The sequence below is a fragment of the Hippoglossus stenolepis genome, chromosome 23 (assembly GCF_022539355.2).
Source record: "Hippoglossus stenolepis isolate QCI-W04-F060 chromosome 23, HSTE1.2, whole genome shotgun sequence".
Classification (NCBI taxonomy): Eukaryota; Metazoa; Chordata; class Actinopteri; order Pleuronectiformes; family Pleuronectidae; genus Hippoglossus; species Hippoglossus stenolepis.
This window is the reverse complement of record NC_061505.1, coordinates 8,408,526-8,425,939: the sequence shown is the minus strand read 5'-3', so window position 1 is coordinate 8,425,939 and position 17,414 is coordinate 8,408,526. Positions and strand designations below refer to the sequence as shown.

The window sequence follows — 17,414 nt, the reverse complement described above, 5'->3', positions numbered from 1 at the left end:
GGAGGAATTTACATTTAGTACAGAGACAAGATTCAATGACACAAATAAGCCTTTTTTGTGTATTGTTAAAAAAAAAAAGTTAATTTATTTTGTAAAAATTCTGTACAGGTCCACATTGTAATAGGGTTGTGGTTTTATTTGTAACACTATTTTTATTTATAATTATGTATTTAGTCATAACACTGACCATAGGCCTACGCCCCTGATTTTAATCTCGAGGAAGAAGTAGGGAAGAGGAGGAGGAGGAAGGAAGGAAGGAAGGAAGAAAAATATTGTGAGTACAATAACAGAAGAAGAGGGGGTGAAAGTACTAGAGTATATGAGTACTAACACTATGTAATAAAAGAGGAGGAAGTAATGTAGTATATGAGTATTAAGACTATGTAATAGACGAAGAGGATGAAGTAATAGGGTATATGAGTACTAACACTATGTAATAAAAGAGGAGGAAGTAATGTAGTATATGAGTATTACGACTATGTAATAGACGAAGAGGAGGAAGTAATAGGGTATATGAGTACTAACACTATGTAATAAAAGAGGAGGAGAAAGTACTATAGTATTTAGGTAATAAGAATATGTAATAGAAGAAGAGGAGGAAGTAAGAGAATTACGAGTATATAATGGACGAAGAGGAAGGGAAGTAATATACTCTGAGTACTGCCAGTATTCATAGAGTATAATAGGAGTAAAACAATAATGTATGTGGGTGAATAAAATAGTAATATAAGTATAAAAAATGTGTATTAATACACAATAATATTCACTTTTTTTCCAACTCAAGCCCCCACCTCACTCTCTCTCTCCCTCCCCCATGCAGGACTCAAACCACCAGTTGCACGCCGACGCCTGCAGGCGGGTCCTTGCGCCGTGACGTCTGCAGCAGCGGGCTGGACTCGGGCAGAACTGGGATGATGGGGATTATACAGAGCGGCGGTGGAGAGGTGGTTCGTGCAAAGTGCTGCCGCGGCCGTCAGCTCGGTGGTAGCAGCGCTGCTGTGTGGATGAGGAAGAGCGGCGCGCAGCATCATGGGCACCGGGGATTACATCTGCGTGACGCTGCGTGGGGGTGCACCCTGGGGATTCACCCTGACAGAGGGAGAGGGAGACACCTACAGACCTTTCCTCATTTCACAGGTATCTGTCTGTCTGTCTGTCTATATCCCCATGCCTCGGTTTCTCTATATGCATCTTTTTCTCTATCACCCTCTATCTCTCTCTATCTATCTCAATCTCGATATATCTTTCTATAGTTTTATCTCTCTCTCTATAATTCTATATCTCTCCCTCTCTATATAACTCTCTCCACCTCTCTCTACATCTTTACCTCTTTGTATAACTATCTCTATCTCTGTTTTTCTCCCTGTCTATATAACTCTCTCCATCTCTCTATATCTCTCTCCCCTTCTCTATAACTCCGTCTTTATCTCTCTTTATCTCCCCCTTTTAATATAACTCTCTCTACCTCTCTCTATATCTCTCCCTCTCTCTATAACTCTCTGTCTCTTTCTATATCTCTCCCTCTCTCTATAACTCTCTCTATCTCTCTCTATAACTCTCTCAATCTCTCTCTGTATGTCTCCCTCTCCATATAACTTTTTATCTTGATATAGCTCCCTCTCTCTTTGTATATACATCTCTCTCGATATAACTTCCTCTGTTTATCTCAATATATAAATCTATATATCTATATCAATAATTGATATATGAAGTTATTATTTAAATGTATCATCTGAGCAAGTTTGGCTCTGTCTGTAAATATGATGAAAGTTTTCCTCGTGTTAACTGTTGGATATTGGAGACTGTATAAATTCCCCTTCAGTTTGGATAACGAGAGCCGTTATCTATTTAAGTTTGGATAAAGTTCCTTCTGAGCCATTCACTGGAGAAAAGAGAAATCTTAAGTGAAACAGTCCCCGGTGGGAGAAGTGTTTTTTTTTTCTTCGGAGCAGTGTGTGTGTGTGTGTGTGTGTGTGTCCCTGCATTTTTTTGTGCGTTGGCTGTGTTTTGGTGTGCGAGATTCCTCTGGACCCTTATATGGTCAAGGCCGAGGGAGAGTGTGAAGCTGAGGCCAGTGTGATCTGTTATCACTCACAAAGATTACAGCAGGAAGGCAACACATCATTCGGACGTGCAAATCGACCTGAAGAGTGAAGCGTACGTGTGTAATGTAGGAAGAAGGGCAAGAAGAACATGCAGATGGTTACAGGAGGTTAGACAAATGTAGGTGCTGTTATATCAACATATCAGCTCAATGGCGTTTGCTTAGGGCTGATAGTGTGGTAATAAACCTTAGAAATGACAACAGAGGATTTCATCTGCACACTGCAAGTGATGAAGCCACGTTTGTGATGGTGCATTTGCATACATGGTGTAAGAGGAACTTTAGTGTTGATTGATAATCCTGTTGGACAAATAATTTCCGTGTTAACTCGTGTCGTTTGCTCCTCTTGTTCTAACACAGGCAATAATGTGTGACTGTTATTTCTAAGAGTAACAGGCTGCTTTTGGGTTGTAACTACAGTTGGCTCCGATGACATTATCCAACTTCATCCTCTGGACCTCAGGAGCATTACATTATACATTTAAACTATGCACAATGTCACTATTTCTCTTGAAGCTATGACACTTTAATCATCTACTGTTAGATTTAATGAGCATTTGTATAAACCTCTAAATCATGTTCACTATTAACTTTGAAGGCAGATAAAATGCTCCAATAAAACCATCATTCTCTTATTTTTCTTCCCATGTGATGCAGAATGATTAAGTTTCAGGACATTTCATTTTAATGCACTGTACGTGCGCACTAAGGAAGGTAAAGCCAGGTGCTTTTATTTTGAAGAGCAGTGGAGCCTATATATAGTCATGCATGTTCACGAGTACTCGGGTCGCACACGTCTCTCATCAGCTTGTCGTCGGCGCACTGAAGATGTAAATGTTTTTCTTCAGCTGCATTCCTGTGACATCAAAGCTGCGGCAGAAGAAAGCGTCCTGAAAGCATCCGTTGATCATTTTAACGACATAATGATACACTTCTTTTTGAGTAAGGCTGTAGATATTGTCTCCACACCTCACTGCATAAGTCTCTGCAGACTGAATAAGTGAATGTAAAGCCACCTCAGAAACATCTGGACTGAAAGGATGAATTTATCATGGAGTTCTGGCATTTAGACAACAACATAAAAAAGAAGTATATGCCCGTATACTCACTGTTTCTGAAGTTACTTCCATAAGTTATATTAAAGTATATCAACAATATAGGCCTTAGTCTTCCCCGTTTACTCTGCACCTTTCATGCTTAACTTCTGTCCTACCAATAAAGGCCCAAAAATATTTATTTAAAACAATAGGACCAATCAAATGCTTTTCACAAACTTATTCCCCTTGATTTCAGGGCAATCTTACAAGCCTGTTACTTCTAATGTACGATGAGCGAATACCCCCACTAAGTTATGTTCACTGTAGGGCAAAGAAGTTCTGCATGAGTCAACATGACCCTTATGAAAGGCTTTGCCAAAAGGTCGCAGCATCCGTGAGCTCTAGTAAGCACACCAACTGTAACAGTCATCTTGCCCTGATGGGAAAATACCCCCTACATCTAATGCCCGTTTAAGCTTTAATTTTCTCTCCACACCCCCACACAAGATTCCTGTAAATACACTGGATTTGAGTGTTTGTCCTGTTAAGGCAGTGGTAGCCGCATATGATGCGTTTGCCTCACTCTCGGACATCTGGGGGCTTTAGTCCACCTCATCTGGAAGGCATAACTCTGAACATACCTCCAAACTCTTCTGGAGGGAGAGCAGAGTGTGTTTGCCGAGAGTCGAAAGAGGAGAACATGCCAAGATGGAGGCCTGTAAAGCCACAGTTTCTCTCCCGTGTGTGTCTGATGGAAGTGCGTTTCTATTAAACGCTTCTGTTGAATGCAGCGAAGAGAGAAACTGTTTTGTTTCCCCGGGAGAAAGTGATTGTTCCGCGCGTTGACAGGCGGTGCAGTGCGAGGGGGCACGGGGTATCCACTCTTAAAAGGTTCTCTCCATATAAGGGAAGCTGTGTTTTTCTTCTTAGTTGGAGTCATGGCCCGAGTACAAAGTTGATGAGGTCACCTTATTTTTAAAGCTACAGAAACTGCAACTTTTTTTTACAAGTCCTGACCTGCGAATTCACCAACACACCTTCAGAAGAAAACATGGAAGAATTATCGTACGCACTTTTTCGACGTCTTACAGAAATCAAGTAAAAAGACCTGGTGATGTCATATGCATTGGTACGAGACAGACTTTCAGAATTAGAAATTGTTTAATCATCAGAATCAGAGCAGGAGACATTTTTCGGCCTCCTAATTACCAAAGTATGTCATCTTGGTATGTGGAATGTCAACATGCATCAGGTCAGTTCTGGAACGCTGAATAGCAACATGTAATCTTAATGCAAGTCTGCACAGTTTCTAACTTTTGGGGCTGGAGCCTGCACGTTGATATTAATTACGGCAACTAATGAGAATCCTATCTAAATTCCATTAAATCGTATTCACAGGCTGAGTTAGGAGTCCTCCTTGCCTGGATTATCCTGGCTTTTGCGGAGTAAAGAGGACTCTTGTTGCTGATGTTTCAGCTCTAACACGGCACCATAGGAACCTTATTAAGCTGCCAAGCAATCAGCAAAATGCCATTGCCTCATTCATCCAGTGCAGTTTTTTTTCCCGGAGTAAACAAAGTGCTCCACAGTTACTGGAGGTTTGGCATTGTGTTGGTTTTCTTTTTTTTTAACGTCCCAGTCCAGGGAGGCAGCAGATATGACTGTGAGACTTTTTCCTCTCACATCATTCATGCAAATTAAGGCCAACAGCTTAAACATTTGGATTATATAGGAACGAGCTGCAGGGCTCCTGGCTGTGGATGCTCATTGCCTTCTTTTTTAACACTTTAAAACATGGGTTATTCATGTTTTTCCTTCTCAGCTGAAGGAACAAGTGATAATTTAGTAACACAATTTCCACATATGGACTGGATATAGTATGTATGGCATTTTCAATGATCCTTAATATTTCTAATATGACATATGTGTCCCCAAATGTCAGATATTGTTTTCTTTGGAGAGGAACTGAAGTTTGACTCTATTCAAATATAGCTTATATAAATGAGTTAAAGTAAATATCAGTGCTGTCAATCGTCAATATAACTGATAATATCCATGCTGTCAACCTATTATCCATGTAGGCTTCTTTCCAAAATGAATCTACATTAGAAAACCCAAATTAAGACACGTTTAGATAAAGCTGTTGAACCCAAATTAAAGTAAATAATAAAGGGATCTGGGGTTTCTCTGTTACAGTACAAGTCAGTAGATACAATGCAATATGTTTTCAATCAGTCCAGTTTCTGGCCTTCCATTAAGTATTGTGCCCCGAGCGAATGAGGACTGGATGAGTGAATGAAAACATTAGACACAACTCTCCTCCCTACACGGTGTAAGTGGTACCTGTAAACAGCTGGAAAATATTTCCCTCAAATGTACAAAAAAAAAATTACATAATTGCTTTAAGCTGCGAAGGGCAGGAACCGCCGGGGGCTGCACGAACACATTACTCGGGTCCCGCTTCTCCTGCGATTTCTTTTCCATTGTGCTTAAGCCCATTAAATAGATAATTCGAAAATGGCCGACCCAGGATAATGCGGGCATAAATGTTGTCTTAATTGTGACCCCCACATGATGTGAATTCAGACGATCGGGGTTCTGGTGGTAATTTTCGGGGAGAGCACTTTATTCGAATTTGAAACTTTCCAACACTGTTTATGACCCCTCTCGTCCGTCACCTACAGTAGCGCTCGTTTGTTTTCCTCTCCAGCCCAATTACTGCAAACTGGGGTTTCCCTTTACAAGCAGTTTACGAGCAGCAGGATCGAAACACCAGGTGGTATTCGCCTCCTTTCGAGCGTTGCACGATTGTCTCTGTGTGTTGCGAGGGGGAGAAGACGACAAATGTTTCCCCTCCTTTTTTGGAGCACGGCTGGTTGCTGTGTGGCCCTGCAGGCGAACCCAGCGTCCCTGTTGTTGTGAGGTGTGCGTCCCCCATGGACGGGCTCCCAGGCTGCCTTATAGGGCCTGTGTGTGTGCTGGTTCACTCTTATAAACTCAGGGATGGACTCACAGGAGGTTTTACCTGAAAGCTACCAGCTCTATAAAGTAACTCATAAAATCTGTTTGTATATGTAGTCTCGCTTTGTTTGTCCCGGCTGGCTTTTTGTCCAATTCAAGATTTGTGTTTGAGTACCTGGATGCAAAGAGTTGCAGAGTTAATTGCTTAGTATGCTCATCGATTTGTATCACAAAACATTAGGATATTTTGGGATGTAAACTGCATTGGTTTCCTCTTGTGTCTATCCATGGATTCTCCTCTACTTCAATCAGCAACTAAAGATGTATGTGTGGACATTGCCATCTAGTGACAAGATTGTGGTACTGCAGGTTTTGAGAGTTGAACGCATGTCAATGGAGGTGGTACAGCTGCCAGCAAGGGTCAAATTCCAATATCAAAATAGAACAGTATAATAAAGTAAATTTATAGTAAAAAGAATGGCATCATTTTTCCAGATTTCATTCCAGTGGCTTCAGGTTTGAACACCAACAACTTGGTTTATAATTTTAAAAATATAGCTTTCCCATGAATAAACATAGAACAAATATATGATTCACGTTAACATATTTATATTTAAATCAAGCACACTTGAATCTTATGTTACAGCAAACTTATCGAGGAGCTGAGAACAGGGATCTTTCCTCTGGCTCTGAAAGTGGGTCGATTTAAACACATCCCTGGTTGTGTGAATGAAGAGAGGTTGAGAATCGCTTTTTCTTCTACGTTGCCCCTATAATGATGAGTTAAGAATATCTATACTGCATGAAATATATGTTTGAAATCCAGTGGTGCACTGACGACGACAGAATGGAATGGTTGTTTAATTCTAATGCTCAAAAGTTGGCTACCTTCTATATCGTCAGGATGGTTTATTTGTTTAAAATCGATATTGCAAATCTAGTTTCTGTTTTGTTTTAGGCAGGAGACGGAATAATAACAAATTACACAATCTTTCCGTGTGTTGTTAAAGGATAGAGAGCTGGAAAACCTTGGTAGTTTTCAGTTTGAAATTCTCTGAGCTGTTACACAATGAACGTGCACTGCTGCTCGTCAGGATGTCTTCCTGTGTCACTTTAATATGAGAAACCAAGGAGACTGTTTTGGTTTTGTTATTGTTTGACTCAACTTGAAGAGCAGGGGAGAACATTAGTGTGATCGATGGCAGAGCGACATGTTCAGTATCGCCTCAGGTTAAACTGTATTGACTGTGATCTATCATAAACATTACTGGGTCAATGTGCAGATTCATCCTACAGGGCGAATTAACCAGGAACTTGCTGGAATGAATTGAGCGGTGAGGTTGTGCCTTATCCCCACCGATATTTGAAGATTATATTTTTTTGGCATTTTGTCTTTATTTGACCGTTAATATTTAGGAAACACGAAGAAGAGTGGGAGGGATTGTTTATGACAAGATGTCACGCAGCACATGAAACACCCTCTAGTGTTGCTCAAGAAGTAAGAAAAGCACTGCAGACCTTACAAACCCACCTAAAGCTGTTTATTTGTAGCATTTGCTAAATATCTTTCGCCGAGAGCGTATCCGCTAATTGCATGGAACTGAAGTAATCATTTATCCCCTCGCTTCGTATAAGTGGCCTTTTGTGCAAAAATGTATGAGGTGTTTCTTCCTTATTAAATCCTCTTATTAATGAACCATTTTATCGGACTCGGGAACCAATTACAAGAGAACAAAACCATCAATCATTAGCTCAACTGTGCAAGGAGGTGCCCTTTACATGGATCCGGGCAGAGCTGGCCTTTATTGTTGTACGCCTTCGATGCTGTCGTGACCCTAAGTGTATATTCTCGTGTGAATGGTGCAAACTGTTGCAGAGATTATTGAGTAAAGTGTTTTGAATTCATTCAATATAAAATGCACATACAACTACATCTCCCTTGTTTTCCTTTTATAGCTCTAGAATAATAATCCAGTCTAACATGTTTTTATTTGTTTCTTGCCCGACTGCCATGACTAGAAAGCCTCGTTTTATCTTTAAATATAACACTGATTTATGTTTTTCTCCTTTTATTTTCATGAAAATGCATAATCCATCTTAACTCCATTGAAAAAAAAATACTATTGTCCTCTTGTTTTCCGAGATCAAAATGGAGGGGGCGGGTTTCTGTATTATGACCTCAGTAAGAACATTAATTGTGACTCCCTGAAAATAGCAGCAGTCATAGTGTGTATATATTATATATATATATATGGCCTACATTTGCATTTTGGGGTCACAAGCTGATTAACTGATGCGTCTCCGGTGCTGTTTGTGAAGAGCTCATGTGTGGTTGTAATGGACATGCTTTTTTTTCTTTCTATTAAGTAATTTCACCACTGTCGTCCACAGGTGGAAGAAGGAGGCCGCGCCTTCTCGGCCGGAGTGCAGGAGGGTGACGAGGTGGTGTCGCTGAACGGAGAGCCGTGCGCTGATCTCACCCTCTTACGGGCCCTTGCCCTCATCGAGACGTCAATCGACTGCCTGCAGCTGCTTCTCAAAAGGTGTAGTTCCGCATGCTGCCCCAATAGATTCACAATTGGAGGAGGGTATACATGCAAAATCAATAACCGTGGAATATGTTGTGTATCGTGACAAATGGGCCCTGCAGTGGGTCCTTGGTGTTCACCACAGCAGTGCAGAAATCATTACAGCAGCACTGTATTAGCATTTAGATAGCGTGTTGTTGTCTTTCTTTTATGGCCTGCATCCTTTTGCACAGCTCAGTGACCCTATACGTGTACATACACTGGTATTTATGCCTGTGTGTGTGTACTGGTGACTGAACGTGTGTCAGCCATGGTGACCTTCCCGCTGGCTCGGCCAAGGTGCAACAGATTTGTGTGCGTGATTGACGTGCAGCTGCTCAGCCATTACTCAGTGGGCACTGCCAGTGTGTTTACCAGGGTGAGATCTCCTCAAATATTGCTGCATGCGCCCTAGTGTGTCCGCATTTAAACCTACAGAGGGGGAGACTGTTGTTTTTTGATGGCGCATTGAAGTTGAACCAAGTAGTTGAATCTAATTTAGTGTGGCTATAACAGGACTATGATCTCAGCGCAGGATTTGTATTCAAAGTGTTTCTATGACAGCGAGGATCTCTTCAGACATGGAGAGCAGCTGACCTTGTGGCTAAAAAAGGATTAGTCACTGATGTAATTGGCCTAAATTCAATGATACCAGTCACGGATAATAGCATTATATGGCCTTCAGGCTCCTCCTTACCTTGAACGTAAATGTTAGGTCGAGCGATGTTGAAATGTGATTATTTTCCACTTCAGAGGCCTGACCCGTTCATTTCACTTGCTGTTTAAAGATGAAATCTACTTTATAACAACAACTTCAGCCGTGGAGGACAGGCTTCACCTTCCTATGGCTTCAATCCTCTGTGATGATTTGATTCTTAAGTCTTACTTGAGAAGAAAAACTAAAAGAAATATATTTTATTTCCGTAAAATCAGACTTTCACAATTTCACCAAGACCCAAAATGGCATAATCTCATATTTAAATGATCAATTTTATTTATTGAACTAAGAGAAGTTGTCCTTATTACTCATTGCTGTTCTTCCCCCCTCTTCTCTGACAGATACGGCTCCATTACTGAAGACGATGAATCAGACACATATTGTGGTGAGAGGGAATCTTCGTCTGATGCTTTAGCGAGCACCACCCTCCACATCCTCTCCCCAAAGCACAGATCCCAAAGCCCGAGGGAACTCTACATAGCCGAGTCCCAGGACGAGGCCTACTATGGGGAGCTGGACAGCAACTCAGAGTCCCCCAAGGGACCCCAGCTGCTTTGCACCCAGCTCGATGCTCCCCCGTCTGATGGTCAGAGAGGCCGAGAGCCTGTTTTCAGGGAGAAAGAAGTACGACAGTGCTTCTCCCCTGGGAACGTGGTGGAGCTCCAGGTTTCCCTGTCTGAGCAAACGTCGGACCGCGCGGGCTGCTCCTCTCTTGGGAGTGCACTCGGGGTCGAGGGGGGACTCTCGAACAGGGAGGTTATCGAGACCATCCACACCTCCACCATATCGCACCGTCTGCCGTGCCCCGTGAGAGAGCCACTGGGCCAGCATGGGGTGGTGCTCGGCTCCCCCTCGGTGTTGGGGCAGGTGGAGGTCATTTTGCAGCAGCCATCAGCATCCGGGGCAGGGAGGGGCATCCTGAGCGTGGGTGGCCCCAGGGTCAGTGGAAGCGTTGGATCCCAAAGTGAAGGGGAAGAAGGAGGAGGGCACTGCGAGGGAGACCCTGGGTCTTTTACGGTCTCATTTGGAATTCCCACAGATGAGGCGTCACAGGCAGCAGAGCAGGACTCTGACTCTGAGGGGGATCCAGACAAACCTAACAAGCATCGGGCAAGGCACTCCAGTAAGGACCATTTCCATTTGTATTACGTACCATAATCGTGTGTGCATTGTTTTTTCCTCAATGCATTTGAGTGTGTGGATTATAAGCATCTACTCTTTAAGGGATCTTCTACAAGCCAATAGGTCACTGGATTGCATTTGTCAACAGCATGTGTGCATTCCAAAGCCTGATGGTCTAGTGTGTGTACCCCTCAAAATAGGATTTATCTCTCAGTGCAGTTGGAGGAGGGTGCTCATTCCTTTGAATGGGAGCAGATACATCCGGGTCTGATCTGAATTACAACACAAAGTGTCGGCAGGGCAGCAGGGAGCGGATTGAATGGTGACGCAGGTTAAATTTACAGAATCTGATTGGAGAGAAACAAAAGGATGTGGAATCGATCATATGTGAGAATATGTTGCTCTTTATAAACCAATTATGTTACTTTTGAAGAGGCTCGATGATGAATATGGATACCGAGGCATTCCTCTGGGCTGTGTAGAAGACATAAATATAACACCAGCCCGCTGATGATGCCTGCAGAAGTGGCCCTTTGACAGACACTAGCATGTGCTCCCCCCAGCCCGTTACCTGATCCTTTCATACTGAGTGCTTTAACTGAGCTAAAAAAGTGAGTCCGTCGCTCACTCCCGCTGTGTCCTCCACCTTCAGGTTAGTCTTGCAGCAATATAAAAACAGTAAGGCTACTTGTGATTGTATCGCAGCGCTAACTTGCTGGATTGGTTTGAGAGTGTGTTCGTAGTGTGGTGTCTGTTATCAAATTGGCTTAAGTATGAGTGTATGTGATAGATTTCAGCTTTGAGGTGACAGTTTATGAACTTGTAGATAAGCTGGCTGGCAAAGATGCTCTGGTCCTGGTGAATCTATTGCATGGAGCCTATCTTTAATCTTTCTCAGGTCCTGTTCCCGGCTTTATGCGTTATGGGGATTAATAACCAATTTAATGCAGCGCAATTTTCGATGAACAAATGAGGATATTAGATATGGGTCAGAGAACTTTGTAAGTGCTTTGTGGGAAGATGATTTATGTTCGACCGAATGAGCAAATTTGGAATAATGAGGAAAAGTACACGGCTATGGTTGGATAGAATTTGTGTGGACAAAGAATATAAAACGTATTTCTCTTCCTTGTGAAGGGATCAGTTTATAGCTTAGTTTTTATTTGTCGTGCAATCATATCAGATCAACAACAGAATGTATAACATTTAGCATTTACTAGTTATATAAAAGTCTGTTGCTTCTGCTTTTACTGGACACAAAGGATGTATTTTTACAAATAAAAGCTTTGTTACTTTCTTAACTTAATCTTTTTTTTACCTTGTCACCATGTTGTATGTGCATGATCTATCTTCAAATGAATGCTGGAACCAATAGGAGTTATATAATGTAATATGATTTTATTTTCAGATTGATATTCATAGGCATATAACAAAAATAGATGTAAAGTAATTTAGTGAACTCCAATTGTGATCAGTGTAGATACCGTCCGCAACAACTGCCTGTGCCTCACTCAGTGATCAAAGAACTGAAATGTAAAAACAAAACTGTTACCATTTGTTACAACCTCAGTGAAATAAATGAAACATATAAAAAGAAAGCTGTTTTCAAAGTAAAGTCTTTGTTCTTTGTCTGGGACCCTTGTTTCTAAACACTGAATTCTCTCTTTTCCTTCTCTACGCAGGGCTCAGGCGTAGCGAGAGTCTGTCCGAGAAGCAGGTGAAGGACCACAAGTCCAAATGTAAACGTATTGCTCTCCTCCTCACGGCTGCTCCGCCCAACCCCAACAACAAAGGGGTGTTGATGTTCAAGAAACATCGGCAAAGGGCCAAGAAGTACACGCTTGTGAGCTACGGCACAGGAGAGGACGAACCAGAGAACAGCGACGACGAGGACGAGGAAGACGAAAAACAAGAAACCCATACTGTTGAATTCACCCTTGTGGCTCCGAACGATTCTGACCTAGATAAGCATTTCCTTACTAATGTCCACAGTAGCAAAGGTGTGCTGACTATCAACTGGGACAAGGGTCTCCTTGAGATTGAAAGGAACCTGAACAACAAAGCAGAGATGGAGTGTTTGCCTGATACCAAGGGAAAGGGTGCCCTTATGTTTGTCCAGCGGCGTCAGAGGATGGATGAGATTTCTGCTGAGCACGATGAGCTTAGGCGCCAGGGGATTCCCGTGGAAGCAGTGCCGGAGCCTGAGAAGAAGACAATGGAGCAGTCCTATATGCAGTCAACAACAGAGGGCCATGCTTACATGGATGTAAATGTACACCAGCAAAGCCAACAGCAACACCAGTGCCAGCAGTATCAAGAACAACAGTTCCATGAGCAACAACATGGCTACCAACAGCAACAACAAAGCTATCAACAGCAGCAACAGAACTACCAACAGCAGCAAGAATACCAACAGTACCAGCAACAGCAGTATGAACAGCAGCAAGTGTATCAACAGCAGCAAGTGTATCAGCAGCAGCAAGAATATCACCAAGAGCACCAGCAAATGCAGCAGTATTCTTCAAACGTCAATGGCACAGTCCAACATCAAGCCAATGAAATGCAGAGTTCTTTCAGCAATCGCACTGCAAAGCCTTTCTCAGTTGAAAAAATGGCGGCTACCCCTTTTTCTCCCGCAATGTGTGGGGCCAATGAAGATTCTGTGGGCCAAGGAGAGGAGCTAGCATCCCGCGATGAGCGCATTGCTACCCCTGCTAGTAGGACTGGCCTTCTGATGGATGCAAGGAAAAGAAATACTGGCAAGCAAATGTTCACATTTAAGGAAGCCCCAAAAGTGTCACCTAACCCAGCATTACTGAACCTCCTCAACAAGGGTGATAAGAAGTTGGGTTTCGAGTCAGGACCTGAGGAAGACTACCTCAGCCTTGGGGCTGAGGCTTGTAATTTCCTCCAGTCTCCACGAGCTAAACAAAAGAATCCTCCACCAGTGGCTCCAAAGCCTGCGATCGACCCCAGCTCTCCTCCTTGGTCCCCACAGATAGAAATGAACAACCAGGACATGGCTCAGTGTGCTGAAAATAGTGTTTCCACACCTGCTGCTGCCCCCACCACAGACACTACTCCTGCTCCAGAGCAAGAGCCAACCCCTGCACCTGCTCCTGAGCCCTCTCCCCCTCCTGCCCCCGCGGAGGCTGCTGCCAGCACCAATACAGAAGAGCAGCACACGTGGACTCTCTCAGAGCCTGAATCTCAAAAAGAGCCTCTCCAAGTGACAACTCAAGAAGAAAATTGTCAAATTAATTCTGATCCGCAGCCTGAGCCTGCACCTGTAACCACCTGGGCTCCAGCACAATCACAGTCACAACAAGCATCTACCAATTCCTGGCATCCAGTTCAAGTGCAACCACAGGAACCACCTCCAAGTCAGTCCCCGCCACAGTTACCTTGGGTGACAAGACAAAATACTCAGACCCAAGCCCAGCCTCCACCCCCCACAAACACTTGGACCCCTCAAATTCAGCCATCCTGGAGTCAGCCTCAAGAACCAGCACAAGCCCAGACACATGCTCAGGCAACCTGGGCCCAGCCTCCAGAGCAACCCCAGCCTCATCCACAGGTCCAACCACCATGGGCCCAGCCTCTAGAGCAACCACAGCCTCAGCCACAGGTTCAGCAACCCTGGGCCCAGCCTCTAGAGCAACCACAGCCTCAGCCACAGGCCCAACCACCCTGGGCCCAGCCTCTAGAGCAACCACAGCCTCAGCCACAGGCCCAACCACCCTGGGCCCAGCCTCTAGAGCAACCACAGCCTCAGCCACAGGTCCAACCACCCTGGGCCCAGCCTCTAGAGCAGCCACACATTCAGCAAATGCAACCAACTTGGGGTCAGCCTCAAGAACCAGTGCAGCAGCAGACCCAGGCCCCATGGGCAAAGCCATTAGAGGCAGATACACAGCCTCAACCACCATGGATGCAACCATCCCAGCAGAAATCCCAAGTACAACCTCCTTGGGTTCAACAGGCTCAGCCAGAATCCGAGCCACAGTCGCCATGGGTTCAACAACAACAGAACCAGGCTCCACAACAAGCTTGGCCACAGGCCCAGGCACCCGGTCAATCACAGCCACCTTGGGTTTCAGCTCAGCCTCAGCAGCAACAGCAGCCTTCAATTAATGCATGGCCACCATCACAAGCTCAAGCCCAAGCTCAGCCACCGTGGATGCAAGCAGCCCAAGCACAACCTCAAGTGCAGCCTCAAGCCAATTTGAATCCATGGGCACCAGTACCTGCCCAGGCTCAGCCCCAACCATCATGGCCCCAGCAACCTCTAGGGCATGGACAGCACTCAATGAATTCTTGGGCTCAAGAGCAAAACCAGGCCCAACATCAACCACATTGGGCTCAACCAGCTCCACCCCAGTCCACACCACAGCCAAACTGGCAACCAGCCACTGCAAAGTCTCCACCACAGCCATCAACGAATACAGCCTGGCCTCCAGCTCAGACTCAGCCTCAGACACATTGGGCACCAGAGTCACAGCAAACACCTGTGAATGTTTCCACGTCAATGGTGAACACTCATCCTTCTCCAAAACCATGGCTTCCACCACAAAATGCCCCACAAAACCGCACTCCACCCTCTCCACCCCAGCGGATGCACTCTTTTACCATACGTCAAAGAGATTCACCACCAATCAACCCGATGGCCACTATCTTAAACCCATCTTCTGCAGGTCCAGCTTATGAGATGCCAATTGTAAGAGGGAAGGGAGCTGATATGTTTGCCAAGAGACAGTCTCGTATGGAGAAGTATGTTGTGGACTCCGAGACTGTGGAAGCGAACAAGGCGTGCCGGTCAACATCACCAACTGTCTCCTTACCAAATGAGTGGAAATATAGTCCTAATGTACGTGCTCCACCTTCGCGGGCGTATAATCCTATGCAGTCCCCTTCTTATCCCCCAGCAGCGACAAAGCAGCTCCCTCAATCTAGTCCTGCATCCAAAGATAAGAAAAAAGCCAAAGGGAAACCTGCCCCTAAACTTAATGTTATAGATGTGATGAAGCATCAACCATATCAACTTGATTCCTCACTCTTTACTTTTGGTCCAGCAGTGGTGGCTCCCAAGCCCCCTGCGCCTAAGCCCGACAGTTCCCCTCCTAACCCCCCTGCTGAAAACCAACCAATTAGTTATGAGCAAATGGCTCCCATCCAGCCAACTGGACCACTTAATGCTCCATACCCCCAGCAGGCCTATGGGATGCCCATGCAGCCAATGATGCATGAGGGCCACTACCAGCAAACCCCAGCTAATGTTTATGCCAACCCTACTGCTTATCAGCAACCCCCTGCTGGCCCTTACCAGCAAGCATATAACCCACAGTATCAACAACCTGCCCCACCTGTTTATCATCCCCAAGCTCCTCAACCTTCAAACCCTTCCTACCAACAGGCACCGCAGGTTCCTTACCCACCGGCCAGCAGCCCTCCCTACATGGCGGCTCCTTCAGTGCCTTACCAGCCGCTGCCTCCCAGTAGCTTTGTGGTTCCTAGTTTCCCTGTGGCTGCTAGGCCTGAATCTGCATCAGGTGGCAACCCTGTAGCTGCTCCTAAGCCTAGATTTACAGCCAAAAAGAGCACGGCTCAGGTGTGGAAGCCGACAGCAGTTGATAAAGAGTGATTTCATTACATGCAATGTGTCGGCTTGAATCGCAACGTTGGTGCTCTTACAGTCCACTGGCATGTGGAGCATTTAGAGCACATAAAAGTGCTGTAATGACATTGTACACTTCCACCTGCTCTTGACATTGGACAGAGCTTGGTGGTTCTCAAAGAGATAATGTGAATGGTGTCATAAAATATTAGGAGCATAAGAATAAGAACAGGATGTAAGTATAGCTCTTTAGACACAGAGGAGCATTTTTATATAAGATTATGCATATGGATAGTTCACTAGAAATGGATATATACTATATAAATTGACTAAAGAAATAACTATTAATAAATGTAATTATATGCAAAAGAATAATAGGAAGAAAGGATGTAGGGGAGTACTCAGTGCAAGTTGAAAGAAAAAAAGAAATCAAAACGGTGAATGGTTCTCGACTGTGACAACAGGAAGTTGATTTTTGAAAAGCAGAAAACACTAAATGTGCCTAAAAACAGTAAATAAAAAAAGTGGAAAAATAGTAATAAAGTGGTGGAGGGGGATGGTAAGCAGAGGGCTATAAGTTTGTAATCTTAGTGATGTTGGTACAAGGTACAGGGATTATGTAACGACACTGGAGAAAACGGCAATACTCCTTTAAAGTGACAACCAAACAGTGGCTTGCTTAAATGCTTGATTAGTAAACACTTTTTCTTCAGTGCTTTCTCTCCCATAGCGCCCGCTGAAGTGGGTTAGTTTTATTTTAAGCTTTTTACCAACTGTTGCATCATGTTAGGTCCTATATTTAAACTGCCTCATGAGAGGGAGAGCCGAGGTCCAGGAATAGACGGCTTGAATTTCAACTAAAGCCTCAAGTGAAAGCTACAATCTCCTGGACCCCTATAATATTTTTCTAAAAAAATACAGAAAAATGTATAGTGTAATGTAGTATTATTGCCCACTGTCCTCGTCTAACTCTTTAATACATCTTCACCTTTTTTTTTTGTTTTATATGAATAGACAATATCCAAAAAGGAGGATTGTTAAAACGATGACCAGCCCAGTAATGTTCACTTATATATTTTTGGTACAGGGCTGCCTCTGTTCTTTGTGTTCTTTTCTTTTTCCCGTGTGTGTTTCTCTTCATAGTGCACTTTCTGTATGATTCACTGCAGTGCCATTAAAATGTCTTTTATCCTTGTTTCTCCTCTCCCTTTCTTTCTGTTCACCTCTGCATGCTTTTTACGGTTTTCTTCTATTTCTGGTTTCTTTTTATAGTTTTGTGTCGCTGACTTTC

At 43.9% G+C, this 17,414-nt stretch overlaps 1 protein-coding gene across 1 annotated transcript; it reads left to right on the top strand.

Moving 5' to 3' along the window:
- Positions 1-1,014: 1,014 nt before the first annotated feature.
- On the top strand, positions 1,015-17,318 carry LOC118102266 (synaptopodin-2). Its single transcript, XM_035148335.2, has 4 exons — positions 1,015-1,137; positions 8,494-8,645; positions 9,729-10,510; positions 12,192-17,318. The coding sequence occupies exons 1-4, from the start codon at positions 1,030-1,032 to the stop codon at positions 16,148-16,150; spliced, it is 5,001 nt and encodes a 1,666-aa protein (XP_035004226.1). The 5' UTR covers positions 1,015-1,029; the 3' UTR covers positions 16,151-17,318.
- Positions 17,319-17,414: the final 96 nt, after the last annotated feature.

Excerpts from the sequence above, each read along its gene's own strand:
- LOC118102266 (XM_035148335.2), top strand. The coding sequence starts at position 1,030 with ATGGGCACCGGGGATTACATCTGCGTGACGCTGCGTGGGGGTGCACCC. Across the intron at positions 8,646-9,728 it reads CTGCAGCTGCTTCTCAAAAG|ATACGGCTCCATTACTGAAG; the intron begins GTGTAGTTCCGC and ends CTTCTCTGACAG. Across the intron at positions 10,511-12,191 it reads GCATCGGGCAAGGCACTCCA|GGCTCAGGCGTAGCGAGAGT; the intron begins GTAAGGACCATT and ends TTCTCTACGCAG.